The sequence below is a fragment of the Saccopteryx bilineata genome, chromosome 6, assembly GCF_036850765.1.
Source record: "Saccopteryx bilineata isolate mSacBil1 chromosome 6, mSacBil1_pri_phased_curated, whole genome shotgun sequence".
NCBI classification, from domain to species: domain Eukaryota; kingdom Metazoa; phylum Chordata; class Mammalia; order Chiroptera; family Emballonuridae; genus Saccopteryx; species Saccopteryx bilineata.
Window position 1 is genome coordinate 122679650 of NC_089495.1, and position 18237 is coordinate 122697886.

General features: G+C 44.7%; 1 protein-coding gene across 8 annotated transcripts in view; it reads right to left on the reverse strand.

The window, feature by feature from the left end:
- The window catches only part of RECQL5 (RecQ like helicase 5), a 49271-nt gene that overhangs the window by 18290 nt on the left and 12744 nt on the right, over positions 1-18237 (reverse strand). For 7 of the 8 annotated variants that reach the window (XM_066235695.1, XM_066235691.1, XM_066235690.1 and 4 more), the window contains one exon: positions 6289-6368. In XM_066235695.1, the coding sequence (XP_066091792.1) occupies positions 6289-6368 (80 nt within the window). Of the gene's footprint in view, positions 1-637; positions 1264-6288; positions 6369-18237 lie in introns of those variants that run through there. The other variant, XM_066235697.1, reaches the window with a different exon arrangement.

An 18237-nucleotide genomic window follows, 5' to 3' on the forward strand; every position in this document is an offset into this window, starting at 1 on the left:
AGCACAGTCCCGGCCCGGACAACACCCTGCCTGGGTCTTCTCTGGGGCAGCTGGGAATGGAGAGGAGGCAGCAATACCTCCATTGTGGGAAAGGATACACAGAGAGGCACAGCAAGATGGGTGGTGGCCAGGGAAGGTTGTTTTGGACCCAGAGAACATCTGGCTGACTCCAGACCTAACACCTCCCCATTCCCACTGCCTTGGCACCCTGGTCCAAGCCACCACCAATGTCTGCCTGCAGTCACTGCAGCACTGTCTGAGCTGGACTCCACACTCACCAGTCTCTTCCCCCAACTCTCAATTCTTCAGAACAGTTTCACTCTGCACTAAGAGCTATGCATTTTACCATCTGTATAATATGTCCTATAGTGAAGCCACCGATGCAGGAATCTCATTAGCAAAACTTTGCAGAGAGCGTTCAAACTGGTTTTCTCCGAAACCCGTTTTCTCAAACATTAACATTTGAAAGCAATCTACAATAAAATCTTCATAGCGACTAACATATTTGCTTGTGGGTAATACCAATTCCAGACCATAAAAAACTGAGGACAAATTTTGTCCTTGAAAACAGTTTATTCATTTTCCTTGGGACCGGCTGCCTGCCATGGAACCCTGACTCCTAATTCTTACAGTTTTCTCCTCTCCACATAAACATCACTGCTTCCAGGGGAGCCCCCTCAGCCCCCAGCCAGGCTCTGCCATGGGCACCAACTCACTCTTCTCCCATCATGCTCTCTTCATGGTGATCACTAAAGCAGAATTTTCTTTTTTTTAAATATAATAAAAATCTTTAAGGGATACACACACATACACACACACACACACATGATTCTTGAATAAAAGAATTTGGATTGTTTAAAGCAGAATTTTCTGATGGGACCAGCAGAAAAAAAGTTGATAGAGTCCTGGCCGGTTGGCTCAGTGGTAGAGCGTCGGCCTGGCGTGCAGAAGTCCTGGGTTCGATTCCCGGCCAGGGCACACAGGAGAAGTGCCCATCTGCTTCTCCACCCCTCCCCCTCTCCTTTCTCTCTGTCTCTCTCTTCCCCTCCCGCAGCGAGGCTCCATTGGAGCAAAGATGGCCCGGGCGCTGGGGATGGCTCCTTGGCCTCTGCCCCAGGCGCTAGAGTGGCTCTGGTCGCAACAGAGCGACGCCCCGGAGGGGCAGAGCGTCGACCCCTGGTGGGCAGAGCGTCGCCCCCTGGTGGGCGTGCCAGGTGTATCCCGGTCAGGCACATGCAGGAGTCTGTCTCTCCCCGTTTCCAGCTTCAGAAAAATACAAAATAAATAAATAAATAAATAAATAAGTTGATAGAAGCAACTTGTGTGTATATGATACACACACACACACACTCTCTATACATCTGTTTTAAACTGAAACATACACATATGTGTTCCTTGGCCAATCTTTTTGATATAGGGCCAGGGTCTTTTCTCTGAGTGTGAATGAGTTTGCTGACCTGAGTTCACATATGGTTTAATTTTGGTTTCTGTAATGCAGAGTAAGAACTTAAAGACATTTGCAAAGAAATCTGAGTGGGAGATCCTTCTGGATTTTTACAAAATGTTCACAGTTGTCCATTTGTCCATATCAAAATAATATTTTGACAGCAATATTATCTGAAGGATTCCAAAGTCATTCCAAAGTGGTCAAAAGAGGTACTTATATAGAAACAACAGCTCTCTCTCCGCTCACTCTGAGCTATATAGCACAGCTTCAGGTTCAGGTTCTGTGGAGCTGACATAAGCAGCTGGGTTCAAACCCCAGTGCAGAAAGTTACTTCTTAACTATGTAACCAAGCCTGTTTCCCAGTTTTAAAGCTGGGGTTTTGGCTATTCTTGTTGCTTTATTCTTTATGTAATGTTAAGTACAATTATGTAATTACAATGACAACTGCCACAAACAGGTTTGGAACAAACAGCTGACTCTTGATAAGTATCCAACCTAAGTGATGGAGTGGGAGGTCCAAGGTGCACTTAAGACCAGCCCACTGGCTGGGCACGTTGGGTAGGCCAGGGTCCACTGAGCCCATGATTGTTAAAGACTTGATCGTCACCTATCTCCTCACACCTGGCTGAGTATTAGAATCGCCAGCAATTTTACAAAGCACGGGGCTCTGACATGCCCAGAGACTAAAATCAGTGGTACAGGTGGTGCCTGGGCATAGGCATTTGGAAAAGCTCGCAGACAACTCTACAAGCAGGGTTGAGGACCAGTGCTAGAATGTAAGCTCTGGGAGGGCAGGGTCTGTGTCTCATGTTTTGCACTGGACAGCAGTGTCAAGCGCAGCCCCTGGCCACAACAGGCGCTTGAATCCTGTCTCGTGAAGGAGTCGTGGCTGCCAGGTTTCGCATACCATGGCACTGGCTCCATTCCCACTTCCCAGCTGCCCTGTCACACCAGTGGGTAGGAACTAACCACACAAAGTAGCTGAGGCATACCAGAGAGGCAGACAAGACCCTGAAGGAGAAGTCAGGCCCCACTGGATGCAGAGCCTCAATGCAGATAAACACTGCCACCCAGGAATAGTTACAGGACAAGCCAACAGGAGCTGCAGTTAATCATTCACCCGGCACCACAGGAGGGAGCAGCCTGAGTGGGGTTCCAGCCCCAGGGCTTCCCGAGCTTTGGCTGGTCCTTTTGGTCTACAGGTCATCCAGAGAGGAGAGATAGGACCTGGCTGGTCAAGCCGACAAGTGGCCTGGGCAAATGCCCTGGATCCAGTCTCTTCCACTACCAGTCCCAAGAGACTTCTCTTAGTGAGGACACCTTGACAGTGTGCCCTGAGCAGCCTCCCAAATGACTTCATAAAAGGGCAGAATGCAGCTGAGCTGGTACTGTGAAAGGCAGAAAAGGTCCTCAGGTTGCTAGGCAATAGGCCCTGGCCCACCTCTGTTTGTTCAAGTGATAGCAACAAGGTCTGGTCAGGATCACTTGGCAATGAATACACCTTTTCCTCCAAAGAGCTGCTTCTTAGAGTCAGAGTCCATCTCTGGTCACCTGCTGGCCTTTCAGCTCAGCCCCCAAAGCCGGGCCCTGAAGGCTTATCCTGACTTGCCCTCTTTCAGGACACAGGTGTGTTTTCCGCAGAATCAGGTAATGACACATTCCTTCTCTGCCTGGACTCCCTTTAGCCTACCGATCTCAGCTGTGCTTCTAGAAGATTAGTTAGTTCTTCTGTTTGCAGCTGCCTCCAAAGAAGTTTACGGAAGTCTTAGCTCAAGTCAGTCCACTTCTCCACAACTATGCTGATCTCACAAAAATGCTCCCCAAATGTTTGGCAGTTGAGGTGCGAAAAATAGGATCTAGAGCAGAGCTTTAGCTGAAAGGGTCTAGGGATGGGAAAGGAAGTCCTCTCACACCAGGGCTGCTAAAGAAAGGACTTGAGAATCCAGAGGTAGTCTCCAGGAAGAACCCAAAGGCTACCTCCGCTGGTGCCAGTCCTTACTCCTGTTTTTACAGAGGAAGAAAGTCCATCTATTGCTGGCTGGAGGCACTGAGCCCAAGGACCCACCATCACTTCTATGTCTACTGCTGCAGAGGTGGGCCAGAGGTCCTTCAGGATTGCTCCAGAGGAGGAAGATGAGTGGGGCTGGGTGCGGACAGTAGCACCTGGGACTCAGAGCCTCTGTCCCCTTTTCCAGGTTCATATGGTCATACTAATAAGTGAGAGGTACCTCTGGAAGGAAGAGTTCTGGCAGAACCCCTGGGACCAGGGGGGGCTGGCAGTGATCAGCTTATTCATCACCATGGTCCTACTTCTCATGTTGTTTGCTGTTGTATTTGGCATATGCCCTCCATTTGAAAAGATGGACCACCAAGAAGGGTCTTGACCTGACTTTCTGGGTGCTGAAAATGGGGGACCACCTGTTACACACTCTCCAAACACCACGTACATTTTCCTCAAAGCCTTTTTAACAGTCTGGAATTATATATTTTATGTGATCACCTGATAAGTGCCTGTCTTCCTCACTGGACCAAGCACCATAAAAGCAGGGGATGGGCCCCTTTGTGCTTACCACTGGCAGAGTCAGTGTCAACCAATATTTATTGGCTAAGTGAATAAATGAATGGATAAATGAGCAAACAAATGGATAAGCAGACGGATGCTGGGCCATTAGCTCCCCCAGTGGAGAGCCCAGGAGATGACAGATCCCAAGTTTAGGCCAAGACTGTTCTTCCTCAGACAGGTTGTTAAGACCTGTAGGCCAGAGGTTGCTTCAAACCTAATTACTGTTCCTTTTGACACTAAAAGGTAAGAGTCCTGTCATGAATAATCGAATGCTCCCCATGGCCATAGCTCAGAGGAAGTAGCTGCTCGCAGAGGAGCAGGAGAACCGGCTAGTACCCTACTCTGGCCTCATTCATTTGCCCCCAGTAACTTCTCTGTTGAACCCAGAGACACCCAGCTATCCCTACAGGGTTCCAAGCCCCGTGCGTCCCAGACCCTACAACACTGCCTTTGTAGAAATGTACCTGCCTCTGACAAAGCCACACTAGCCTATCCCTCACTACCACGTGCCCTGCCTCTGTAAACAGCTCTTCAACCTCCATGTCAAATCCAGACTATTCCTAGAAACGGGGCAAATACTGGTAGGGGAAGAGGCTTTTCTTCATGCTATACACCACTTATGCATTAAATAAACATTGCCTTTAACGCAAAGAGCAACTTCAAATACAGCCACACCAGCAGTGTTCACTCATCTCAGGGCCCAGAAGTCTCAGAATCTGAGACTCTCACGTGTAGTGAGAGATGAGGCTGCACACAGAGCAGCAGGAGGTCCGTTGATGTCCAGGACACCCAACACTAAGAGGCTCCAGCTCCTTGGAATAAGGCAGGAGAAACAGGGATTGAGGCCCCTAGGAAGGCCTAGCCTCTTGGGATATGGCAGAGCTAACTCCATTGGAGAGCCCCAGAGAGCCTCAGACTCATTCCAGATGAGAATTTAGGCAGGGCTATTTTCAGCAGAGGGACAATTAGCAAGGAAATTAGCAAGGACATTTGGCCCTTTCATTATGAGCACTTGGCTCAAGGAGCCAAAGAAGGACTAATTTAGCACCTGCATGGTGCTAGTGCCTAAAAAGGGCTCTGGTCACAATGGCTGTGGGCAAGGGTGGTCCTGGGACTGTAGCCAACCACCCCTGCTTGGCAGAGAAGAGTGTCCCCAAAACTGGGTCTTGTCATAGAGGTCAAATGAGAGATGACAACTTAGAGAAGGAAAGAGCTTCAGGCCAGGAGCCACCTACTCATTGGTAAACAAGAGGGGGTGGGAGGGCTGGGAATCAAAACATGGCTCAAATAAGAGGCTCTCTGGTTTCCAGAGGAGGCCTCCAAAGATTACCTTACACCGGTAATCAGCTTCATGCTTTAAGAATATAATCATGCAAAATCCCAGGACAGCACATGTATGAAAATACACACTGAAAATCGGCAGATCTGGGATTAGTGCCATCTGTCTACTATGAACTCTGTAACTGTGACCTCGCTGGACCTCAGTCTGTTCATCTCTAAGTCTGAAGCAATCACTTCCACTGCATCTACCTCACAGGGTTGTCCAATGAGATCGGCCCAATGAGAGCAGAGGAATCCAAGAGCTTTTTAGACCAAAGGGCTACACCAATGCAAAATGTTCCCAGCTTGTCCAGACCCCTTCTAGATGTCCCTCACATAGTGCACATACAGCTGCTCATGCTCAGAACCCAAGTGCCACATCTGCCTGTCACTGTGGCTTCAGGCTCCTTAATGGCCCCCACCCAGTAGATGCAGATAAAATAGACAAGTGAGTTCCAAGTCGGCAGGCTGGCGTTATGTTAGAAAAGCTGACTTCTCTCCAAGCACCTGACACATCCCCGCAAAGAGATAAGTTGGGTCACATGCCTCTGTTCGGGTCCAGAATAAGAGTGACTATGACCCAAGTGAAGCCAGTGGTGCAGCTCAGTGGCATGTGATGACCACAATGCCAATGGCTCAGAACTCGTCACATGACTCAGGACCGTGTCACTCATGGAGCCATCCATTTTAGAAGGGGGTGAAATAGGGTGGATGGATGATCACTCAAAATACTTAATGAGTCCTCACACTGTCAGAGTTTCTGGGGCCTTCCACAAAAGAGTGAAAGGGTACAGACCTCCAGGCTGCCTGACAGGAAACACTCCATGCAGTGGCCATGAACAGACAGGGGTCCCCTGGTGGCCTGAGCGTTGCCCCACATTAGCTGGTTAACTAGTGGCTGCTGGAAAAAGAAAAGATCTAACACTCTGATCTGAAAACACAAGAATAAGTCACTCACCCCAATTCTTCACAGAAGGTCACCAAGGCATCAAAGGCAAAGACAGCAGCTTTATCAGACGTTTTGTTCCCTCTCTTTTCCTGGAAACAAGAAACGGACCATTCATATGGTGACTACCAGAGGGAGGGGAATGGGAGAGGAAGAAGAGGGTAAAGGGGGGATTAACGGTGATGGAAACAGTCTTGACTTGGGTGGTGAACACAATACAATATACAGATAATATATTATAGAATTGTACATCTGAAACCTATATTATTTTATTAATGTCACCCCAATAAATTCAATTTTTAAAAAAGACCATTTAGCAAAGATCTTACAAAGTTGGACTACCTTGTAGCCTAAAAAAAATGAGAAAAGTATCAAATGACAGTAAGAAAGCCACTTACAAAACAGTGTCCCTAAACCTAACCATGTGTCAGAGTCACCTGGGTAACTTTAAAAGAATGACCTGACGCCCACTCCCAGACTACTGAAGCAAACTCTCTGGAACTGGAGTGTTTAGTTATTTTTTAAAAGCTGCTCATGTGATTTTCATGCAGAGGGCCCACAAACTGGCATCTGGAAACCACTGTATATAATGTGATCGAATTTAATAGTAAATACAGGCATGATGGTGCCTACTTAGGTACACTGGAACACATACACCTCTGTGTGCAGAGAGCTACACTGTATATTAAATGCTAACAGCCTGACCGGGCGGTGGCACAGCAGATAGAGCATTGGACTGGGATGCCGAGGACCCAGGTTCGAGACCCCAAGGTCGCCAGCTTGAGCGCGGGCTCATCTGGTTTGAGCAAAAGCTCACCAGCTTGGACCCAAGGTCGCTGACTCTAGCAAGGGGTTACTCGGTCTGCTGAAGGCCCACGGTCAAGGCACATATGAGAAAGCAATCAATGAACAACTAAGGTGTCGCAATGGGGAATGAAAGACTAATGATTGATGCTTCTCATCTCTCTCCATTCCTGTCTGTCTATCCCTGTCTATCCCTCTCTCTGACTCTGTCTCTGTAAAAAAAAAAAAAAAAAGCTAACAGGGATCACTTCTGAGTGTTGGGATTATGTGCTGCCTTTTTGTATTTTCCTGAAGCTGGAAACGGGGAGAGACAGTCAGACAGACTCTCGCATGCGCCCGACCGGGATTCACCGGGCACGCCCACCAGGGGCGATGCTCTGCCCACCAGGGGGCAGTGCTCTGCCCCTCTGGGGCCTCGCTCTGCCGCGACCAGAGCTACTCTAGCGCCTGGGGCAGAGGCCAAGGAGCCATCCCCAGCGCCCGGGCCATCTTTTGCTCCAATGGAGCCTTGGCTGCGGGAGGGGAAGAGAGAAACAGAGAGGAAGGGGGGGGGTGGAGAAGCAAATGGGCGCTTCTCCTATGTGCCCTGGCTGGGAATCAAACCCGGGTCCCCCGCATGCCAGGCCGACGCTCTACTACTGAGCCAACCGGCCAGGGTCTGTGCTGCCTTTTTGAATGATGTGTCTATTTCTCAAACGTTCTTTTAAAAACTGTTAAATTTGGCCTGACCTGTGGTGGCGCAGTGGATAAAGCATCAACCTGGAACACTGAGGTTGCTGGTTCAAAACCTTGGGCTTGCCTGGTCAAGGCACATATGGGAGTTGATGCTTCCTGCTCCTCCCTTCTCTCTCTCTCTCTCTCTTTCTCCTCTTTAAAATGAATAAAGTCTTTTAAAAAAACAAAATTTTTTAAATACAGAGAAGTAAAGAAGACACAAAGACACTGATATCTGAGACATAACTGACTTTCTGCTTCTGGAAGATGAATCACCCTCCCCTCCCAAACACACACAGATACACATCCCTCCTCTACCCCACGTTCCCAATGTGTTCATACCACAGTTTCTTGTTAAGTCATAATTTTCAAGACTTACTGTGACTATGTCAATATTATTCAAAGCTAAACCATGAGATTACATTTTTACATTTCCCACGATCACATATCCTTTCTTCTACAACTTTGTTTTTTCTGAAATTAACTGCTGCACCTTGTTTTTTCATTTATTTAGACTTCAGTGTATTACTAATTCACCCCCACATCATAAAATACTTGTTTCTGACATCATAAAATACTCGTTTCAATAGGAGCCAAAGATGACAGGTCCCATTTTTAACTTTGGAAACTTTTTCCTGAAACCTTCTGTCCTGCTGGTTCGAACTAGACTGGTGCACAGGGACTACCCTTCCATATGCCCCTGGGCCAGTCCTCCATCTTCTTCTCTCTGTTTACTGCCTCTATGGTGAACATCCTTTAGTAGCTTCTCCACATGAGGAAGTTTTTTAAAACCCTGTTTCTGAAAATGTCTTTATCCTACCTTCATGCTTAATTGTTTGGCTGGGTAGAAAATTCTAGATTAGAAGTGGTTTATTTAGAATTTGAAGGCACTTAGTTCATTGTTGTCTCTATTACAATGGAGAAAACTGATGCTCTTCTGACTCTCAGTCATTCACATATCATCTCTCTGGAAGCCTTCTGGGTCCTCTCTTTATCTCAATGGTGAGCCCAGTCTGAGTCTTGGTCATTTATTGTTAGTGAGTTTTAAATAAATACCTTATACATAGCCCTGGCTGGATAACTCAGTTGGTTAGAGCTTCATCCCAAAGCACAGAGGTTGCCAATTTGATTCTCGGTCAGGGCACGTATAGGAACAGATCTGTGTTCCTGCCTCTCTTTCTTTTTTTTTTTTCTCTCTCTCCTTCCCTCTCCCTTCCTCTCTAAAATGAATCACTTAAAAAAAACAACCTTATGCTCAATTACCAAAATATTTTGTCTAATTTGAATGTCATATAAAGAGACAAGTTAACCATACTCCCTTAGTTCATGGCAAACCACCATTCTTGATCCACACAGGCCCCTTCATTCCCAATCCCTACTTGCATTCACCTTCTCTCCACATTCATTCATTCAATAAACATTTACTATGCACTTACTGTGTTCCCAGCACTGATCTAGGCATTATAGACACATAGGAAACAAATGTCCCCTTTCATGGAACTGACATTTCAACAGAGCAGAGAGAGAATAGCTAATCTATGATGTTCAGCAGTAATAAATATGGTTTTTTAAAAACAAGAGTCTTTCTGGGCCCTCAGCTATGCCCATTTACCCCACAGTGAGTACACTCCTTACTGCTAGATAGCTTGTTTCCCATTTTCTGTACTCATGAAGGCCCTTGTCCTACCACACAGGCCCTTGAGCACATGAGCTTACTATGTACTGGCACTTTTATTTCATGGGGCTGGGTCCTAGAAATAGGATACCTGGGTCAAAGGATATTTTAAAGTTTGATACTGCTAGATTACCCCTCCCCCGCTAGAAGACTGTAACACTCCCTTTTCCTCTTGGCAAAGTACAGGTATTCTCTCCTATATATGCCCACTAGCAATAGGTGCTGAGGCTCTCTATCACGTGTGTCAATCATTTTACTTTAATTTGCATTTATCTGATCACTGTTGAATGTGAACATCTTTGAATGTCCTCTGTTTTCTGCCAGTGGGTGAAAGTTCTCAATTCTCAACTTCAACCTTTTGTTTGCCTTCTGTATGAAGTATTTTTCCAGTTCTTCTATTTATGGTATCTTTTGCCATATAAATTTTTTCATAGGTTCAGGATATATAGAAAATTAAGACTTTTTTTATATATTCAAATGTCTCTTTTTAAAAAAGACAGCTTTCCAGATTTCCAATTTTCATGATAGAAGTGTCTCCACCAGCCCTAAATTATACACTGCACTATTTTTTTGTTTTTTTGCTAAATATTGTTTATTTTTTTAGATTTTATTTATTCACTTTGGAGGGAGGAGGAGAGAAGGGGAGAGGAGCAGGAAGCATCAACTCCTATATGTGCCTTGACCATGCAAGTCCAGGGTTTTGAACCAGCGACCTCAGTGCTCCAGGTCAATGCTTTATCCACTGCACCACCACAGGTCGGGCCTAAATATTGTTTATTTTTTACATGCTGGTCTTAATCTGCTTTTTTCTTTTTTTGATTAATTTTAATGGGGTGACATTGCTAAATCAGGGTACATATGTTCAGAGAAAACAGCTCTAGGTTATTTTGACATTTGCTTATGCTGCATTCCCATCACCCAAAGTCCAATTGTCTTCCGTCACCTTCTAACTGGTTTTCTTTGTGCCCCTCCCCTCCCCCAAACCCCTCCCTCTCCTTCCCCCCACCCCGTAACCCCCACACTCTTGCCCATGCCTCTGAGTCTCTCTTTTTTTTTTTTTTTACAGAGACAGAGATTCAGAGGGAGGGATAGACAGGGACAGACAGACAGGAAAGGAGAGATGAGAAGCATCAATCATTAGTTTTTCGTTGCACGTTGTGACACCTTAGTTGTTCATTGCTTGCTTTCTCATATGTGCCTTGACCGTGGGCCTTCAGCAGACCGAGTAACCCCTTGCTTGAGCCAGCGACCTTGGGTCCAAGCTTGTGAGCTTTGCTCAAACCAGATGAGCTCGCGCTCAAGCTGGAGACCTCGGGGTCTCGAACCTGGGTCCTCTGCATCCCAGGCTGACGCTCTATCCACTGCGCCACCACCTGGTCAGGCTCTGAGTCTCATTTTTATGTCCCACCTATGTATGGAATCATATAGTTCTTAGTTTTTTCTGATTTACTTATTTTGCTCAGTATAATGTTATCAAGGTTCATCCATGTTGTTGTAAATGATCCGATGTCATCATTTCTTATGGCTGAGTAGTATTCCATAGTATATACGTACCAAAGCTTTTTAATCCACTCGTCCTCTGACGGACACTTGGGCTGTTTCCAGATCTTCGCTATTGTGAACAATGCTGCCATAAACACGGGGGTGCATTTCTTCTTTTCAAACAATGCTATGGTGTTCTTGGAGTATATTCCTAACAGTGGTATAGCTGGGTCAAAAGGCAATTTGATTTTTAATTTTTTGAGGAATTTCCATACTGTTTTCCACAGTGGCTGCACCAGTCTGCATTCCCACCAGCAATGCAGGAGGATTCCCTTTTCTCCACATCTTCACCAGCACTTATTCTGTGTTGTTTTGTTGATGAGCGCCATTCTGACTGGTGTGAGGTGATATCTCATTGTGGTTTTAATTTGCATTTCTCTAATGATTAGTGATGTTGAGCATTTTTTCATATGCCTATTGGCCACCTGTATGTCCTCTTTGGAGAAGTGTCTATTCATTTCTTTTGCACATTTTTGGATTGGATTGTTTGTCTTCCTGGTATTAAGTTTTACAAGTTCTTTATAAATTTTGGTTATTAACCCCTTATCAGACGCATTGTCAAATATATTCTCCCATTGTGTAGTTTGTCTTTTTATTCTGTTCTTATTGTCTTTAGCTGTGCAGAAGCTTTTTAGTTTGATATAGTCCCATTTGTTTATCCTGTCTTTTATTTCACTTGCCTATGGAGACAAATCGGCAAATATATTGCTTGCAAGAAATGTCAGAGAGATTACTGACTATGTTTTCTTCTAAGATGCTTATGGTTTCACAGCTTACATTTAAGTCTTTTATCCATTTTGAGTTGATTTTTGTGAATGGTGTAAGTTGGTGGTCTAGTTTCATTTTTTTGCAGGTAGCTGTCCAATTTTCCCAACACCATTTGTTGAAGAGGCTGTCTTTACTCCAATGTATGCTCTTACCTCCTTTGTCAAATATCAGTTGTCCATAAAGGTGTGGGTTTATTTCTGGATTCTCAGTTCTGTTCCATTGATCTATATGCCTGTTCTTATGCCAGTAACAGGTTGTTTTGAGCACAATGGCCTTATAGTATAACTTGATATCCGGAAGTGTGATACCTCCCACTTTCTTCTTCCTTTTCAAGATTGCTGAGGCTATTCATGTTCTTTGGGTTCCATATAAATTTTTGGAATATGTGTTCTATATCTTTGAAGTAAGCCATTGGTATTTTAATCAGTATTGCATTGAATTTATAAATTGCTTTGGGTAATATAGACATTTTAATGATGTTTATTCTTCCTAACCATGAACACGGTATATGCTTCGTATCTTCCCTGATTTCATCAATGTTTTATAATTTTCCGAGTATAAGTCTTTAATGTCCTTGGTTAAATTTATTCCTAGGTACTTTATATTTTTGGTTGCAATGGTAAAGGGGGTTGATTCCTTAATTTCTCTTTCTGACAGTTCATTGTTAGTGTATAAAAATGCCGCTGGTTTCTGAGGTGATATCCTGCCACCTTGCTGAATTCATTTATCAGGTCTAGTAGTTTTTTGACTGAGACTTTAGGGCTTTCCATATACAATATCATATCATCTGCAAATAATGATAGTTTTACTTCTTCTTTTCCAATTTGGATGCCTTTTATTTCTTTTTCTTGTCTGACTGCTGTGGCTAGGACTTCCAGAACTATGTTGAATAAGAGTGGTGAAAGGGGCCCTGGCCGGTTGGCTCAGTGGTAGAGCGTCGGCCTGGCATGCAGAAGTCCCGTTTCGATTTCTGGCCAGGGCACACAGGAGAAGCACCCATCTGCTTCTCCACCCCTCCCCCTCTCCTTCCTCTCTGTCTCTCTCTTCCCCTCCCGCAGCCGAAGCTCCATTGGAGCAAAAGATGGCCCGGGCGCTGGGGATGGCTCCTTGGCCTCTGCCCCAGGCGCTAGAGTGGCTCTGGTCACGACAGAGTGACGCCCCGGATGGGCAGAGCATCGCCCCCTGGTGGGCGTGCCGAGTGGATCCCGGTCGGGCGCATGCTGGAGTCTGACTGCCTCCCCATTTCCAGCTTCAGAAAAATACAAAAAAAAAAAAAAAAAAGAGCGGTGAAAAGGGGCACCCCTGCCTTGTTCCTGATCTTAAGGGGATTGCTTTTAATTTTTGCCCATTGAGTATGATGTTGGCTGTGGGTTTGTCACAGATGGCCTTTATCAGGTTGAGGTATGTTCCCTGTATTCCCACTTTGCTGAGAGTTTTGATCATGAATGGGTGCTGGATTTTATCAAATGCTTTTTCTGCATCTATTGAAATGATCATGTGGTTTTTCTCCTTTCTTTTGTTTATGTGATGAATCACATTGATTGATTTGCAAATATTGTACCAGCCTTGCCTCCCAAGAATAAATCCCACTTGATCCTGGTGTATGATTTTTTTAATATATTGCTGGATCTGGTTTGCTAATATTTTGCTGAGGATTTTAGTATCTAAATTCATCAGGGATATTGGCCTATAATTTTATTTCTTTGTGTTGTTTTTGCCTGGTTTTGGAATCAGAATTATGCCCACCTCATAAAAGGAGCTTGGGAGTCTTCCTTCCTCTTGAATTTTTTGAAACAGCTTGAGAAGAATAGGAGTTAGTTTTTCTTTGAATACTTGGTAGAATTCACTTGTGAAGCCATCAGGCCTAGGACTTTTCTTTTTTGGGAGTTTTTTGATAACTGTTTCAATCTTATTTGTTATAATTGGTCTGTTTAGGTTTTCTGATTCTTCCAGATTAATTTTTGGAAGATTATATGTTTCACTTATTTTTCTTTTTTTCTTTATTCATTTTTAGAGAGGAGAGAGAGAGACACACAGAGAGAGAGAAGGGGGGAGGAGCTGGAAGCATCAACTCCCATATGTGCCTTGACCAGGCAAGCCCAGGGTTTCAAACCGGTTACCTCAGCATTTCCAGGTCAACGCGTTATCCACTGTGCCACCACAGGTCAGACAGAAGATTATATGTTTCAAGGAATTTGTCCATTTCATCTAGGTTGTCTAGTTTTTTGGTGTGCAGTTCTTCATAGTATTTTCTTACAATATTTTGTATTTCTGTTGTGTCAGTTGTTATTTCTCCACTCTTGTTCCTAATTTTATTTGAGTCCTCTCTCTTTTTTTCTTGGTGAGTCTGGTTAAAGGTTCATTGACCTTGTTTACCTTTTCAAAGAACCAGCTCCTGGTTTCTTTGATCCTTTGTATTGTTTCTTTAGCCTCTATGTCATTTATTTCTGCTCTGATCTTTATTATTTCCTTCCTTCTACTAGCTCTGGCATTTACTTACTGTTCTTTTTCTAGTTCTTTTAGATGTATGGTCAAGTTGTTTATTTGAGCTTTTTCTAGCTTATTGAGGTATGCCTGTAATGCTATGAACTTCCTTCTCAAGACTGCTTTTGCTGTGTCCCATAAATTTTGAGTTGATGTATGCTCATTATTGTTCGTTTCTAGGAATTTTTAAATTTCTTCTTTGATCTCATTGTTTACCCATTCGTTATTTAATAATGTGCTATTTAGTTTCCAAGTGTTTGAGTATTTTTCAATTTTTCTGTTGTGGTTGATTTCTAGTTTCATGCTATTGTGATCAGAGAAAGTGCTCGATATGATTTCAATCTTCTTAAATTTGTTGAGACCGCTTTTGTGCCCTAACATGTGGTCTATTCTAGAGAATGTACCATAAGCACTAGAAAAGAATGTATATTCTGCTGCTTTGGGGTGAAAGGTTCTGAAGATATTTATTACATCAACTTGTTCTAGTATGTCCTTTAAGTCTGCTGTTCCTTTGTTAATTTTCTTTCTTGAGGATCTATCTAGTGATGTTAGTGGGGTATTGAAATCCCTTATTATTATAATATTGCTGTTGATCTTGCCCTTTAAATCCATCAAAATCTGCTTTATATATTTAGGTGCTCCTATATTAGGTGCATAGATATTTATAATGGTTATATCTTCCTGTTGGATCGCTCCCTTTATCATTATGTAGTGACCTTCTTTATCTCTTACTATAGTCTTTGTTTTGAAGTCAATTTTGTCTGATATAAGTATTGCTACCACAGCTTTTTTTTCATTTCCATTTGCATGAAATATTTTTTTCAATCCTTTTATCTTCAGTCTATGTGCATCTTTTGTTTTAAGGTGTGTCTCTTGTAGACAGCATATGTATGGGTCCTGTTTTCTTATCCACGCAGCTACCCAATATCTTTTAATCGGATCATTTAATCCATTTACATTTAAGGTTATTATTGATATGTAATTGTTTATTGCCATTTTATTCTTTAAAATTATATTCCTCTTTTGCTATATTCTTTTTCTCCTTTGATCTGTTTACAACAGGCCCCTTAGCATTTCTTGCAACCTTGGTTTGGTTGTAGTGAATTCCTTGAGTTTTTTTTTTTGTCTGGAAAGCTTTTTATTTCTCCTTCAACTTTAAATGATAGCCTTGCTGGATAAAGTGATCTTGGTTGTAGGCTCTTATTCTGCATTACTTTGAATATTTCTTGCCATTCCTTTCTGGCGTCAAGTGTTTCTGTTGAAAAGTCGGAAGTCATCCTTATGGGGGCTCCTTTGTAGGTGATAGTCTTTTTTTCTCTAGCAGTTTTTTTTTTTTTTTTTTTTGTATTTTTCTGAAGCTGGAAACGGGGAGGCAGTCAGACAGACTCCTGCATGCGCCTGACCGGGATCCACCCGGTACGCCCACCAGGGGGCAATGCTCTGCCCATCTGGGGCGTTGCTCTGTCACGACTAGAGCCACTCTAGCACCTGGGGCAGAGGCCAAGGAGCCGTCCGCAGCGCCCGGGCCATCTTTGCTCCAATGGAGCCTCGGCTGCGGGAGGGGAAGAGAGAGAGGAAGGAGAGGGGAGGGGTGGAGAAGCAGATGGGCGCCTCTCCTGTGTGCCCTGGCCGGGAATCAAACCTGGGACTTCAGCACGCCAGGCCAACACTCTACCACTGAGCCAACTGGCTAGGGCCTCTCTAGCAGCTTTTAATATTTTCTCTTTATCACTTAGTTTTGGTATTTTAATTAGGACGTGTCTTGGTGTTGATTTCTTTGGGTTTCTCTTTAATGGAGTTCTCTGTGCTTCCTGAACATTTGACATGTTTTCCTGCCTTAATTGAGGGAAGTTTTCAGCTATGATATGCTTGAACAAAGTCTCTATCCCTTGTTCTTTCTTTTCTTCAGGAACCTTTATGATACGGATGTTATTTCTCTTCATGTTGTCACAGAGCTCTCTTAGAGTTTCCTCAGACTTTTTGAGTCTCTTTTCTTTTTTCTGCTCTGCTTCCGTGCCTTTATCATGTCCTCTAACTCGCTGATTCGATTCTCAGCTTCATCCATCCTGCTTTTAATTCCTTCCATTGTGTTCTTCATTTCTGATATTGTATTTGTCATTTCTGACTCATACTTTTTTATTATTTCAATGTCCTTTTTTATATTTGCTATCTCTTTATTTAGGTGTTCGTAATGACCATCTATTGTTGTTCTAATATCTTTGAGCATCCTAACAATAGTTATTTTAAACTCTGCATCTGGTAATTTGGTTATATCTGATTCATTCAGGTCCTTTTCTGGGGATTTCTCTTGATTCATTTGTGTTGGATTCCTCTGCCTTCTCATCTTCTCTGAGTAAAAGAAGGTCTTGGCCATTGCAGTCCACTGGGTGTGGCCTCTGTTCCCTAGGTATGGTCTGTCTGCAGGGCCACCACCCCCTCTGCTGTTGCTGCCTAGAGCATTTCGGTATGGGCGTTGCTGGTGCCTGCCCACTGGGGCTGTTGCTGTGGTTTCCATCTCTCCTTCACAGGAGTGGCTGTGATCATGTGCTTGAGTGTACAAGCTTTGGTGGCCTTGGCCTTCACCCGCCCCTGTGGGTGGCGTTATGCTCGGCCGTGAGGGCAGTGGTGAGCACCTTTGCTCAGCTGCAGGTCTCCATCTATTTCCGGGCTTCCACCTCGCCCTTGCAGGATCGTGGGACGGCTGGAAGCCTTGGCTCCACAAGCCAGGTGGGACTTCATGCCTACGCTCAGTAACCTTACTCTGCCTGTTCTGGGTTTTTGGCTGCACCCCTGCAGGAGGAGCTGGCTCCCAAGTCAGGCCACAAGCCTCAGTTCCGCAGGTGGGGCAAGGCTGTGCTCCTGCACCCTTGCTCAAGGGCCGGTCTCCACCCCTTTCGGGGTTTCCGCCCTTCCCCTACAGGCTGGATTACAGGTGGCCCGCAGTGGGGCTTGACCACTTTTGCACACCCCCTCCTCCCCAGCCGGGCAAGACTGAGCTCACACCTGGGCCCAGTAATGGCCACCCAGCTTCTTCCCTTGCTGAAAGAACTGCGCTTCCGCATCCTGCTGCCAGCCGCCCTCGCGGGAGCCATGTGGGTGGGTGTGCTGCAGCTCAGACCCTAAGACTCATTACTATAGTCCCGAAAGCTCCCTCATTCTAAGCAACTCTGCTCTGAGTGCTATGGGAGAGCTTGTTTGGCTGGTATCCTGCTTCCCTTTGCTGGTATTGCTGTTTCCAGGGGAAATATTCACTTCAGATTTGGGAAGTGGCTTGTCCCAGGGGTTAGGGTGGCTGTCTCCCAAAATGTTTCTCCCTGTGCCTCCTAGATTACACTCTCTTCCTGTTACTCCGGTCCTCTCCTCTCTCCCTGACCCCCGGAGCCCTGGGTGAGTGGTTGTGAGAGAGGTTTTCTGCACAGTCCCTTTAAAAAGAATCCTGGGTCTGAGAAATCAGTCTCTTTCTCACAAACAGTATCCTGTCTTGTTTCCAGCTAAATACTGTCTGTACTCCTCTCCTAGGCTCTGGGGCTGCAGGCTGGGGCTTTGTTCCTGGGATTCAGGACCCTCCCCTCTCTGCTAAACTCACTTCCTGCCACGCAAGTCTCTCCCGATTGCCGTTCACTCCGGGGAGCTGGGCAGCCCTCTCTATGTTTCTGCTTTTCCTACCAGTCTTGGTGTGGCTTCTTCAGTGTTCCTTGGTTGAAAAGTCCTCTTAGTTTAGTTCAAAGTTGGTTTTTCCAGATGATAGTTCTTAAAATTAGTTTGTAATCCACTTTGGTTCTAGGAGGTGGGAGTTGGTACATCCGCCTACTCCATCTCCATCTTGTCTTCGCTTAATCTGCTTTTAAATTAGATGTTAAGTGAGGCACTTTTATTTTATTCCAGAAGAACAGCCTGTTGTGTCAGCACTGCCTGTTTGATGATCGACTCTTTTTCCATTAAACTAAACTATGAGCTTCATCAAATATTAAATT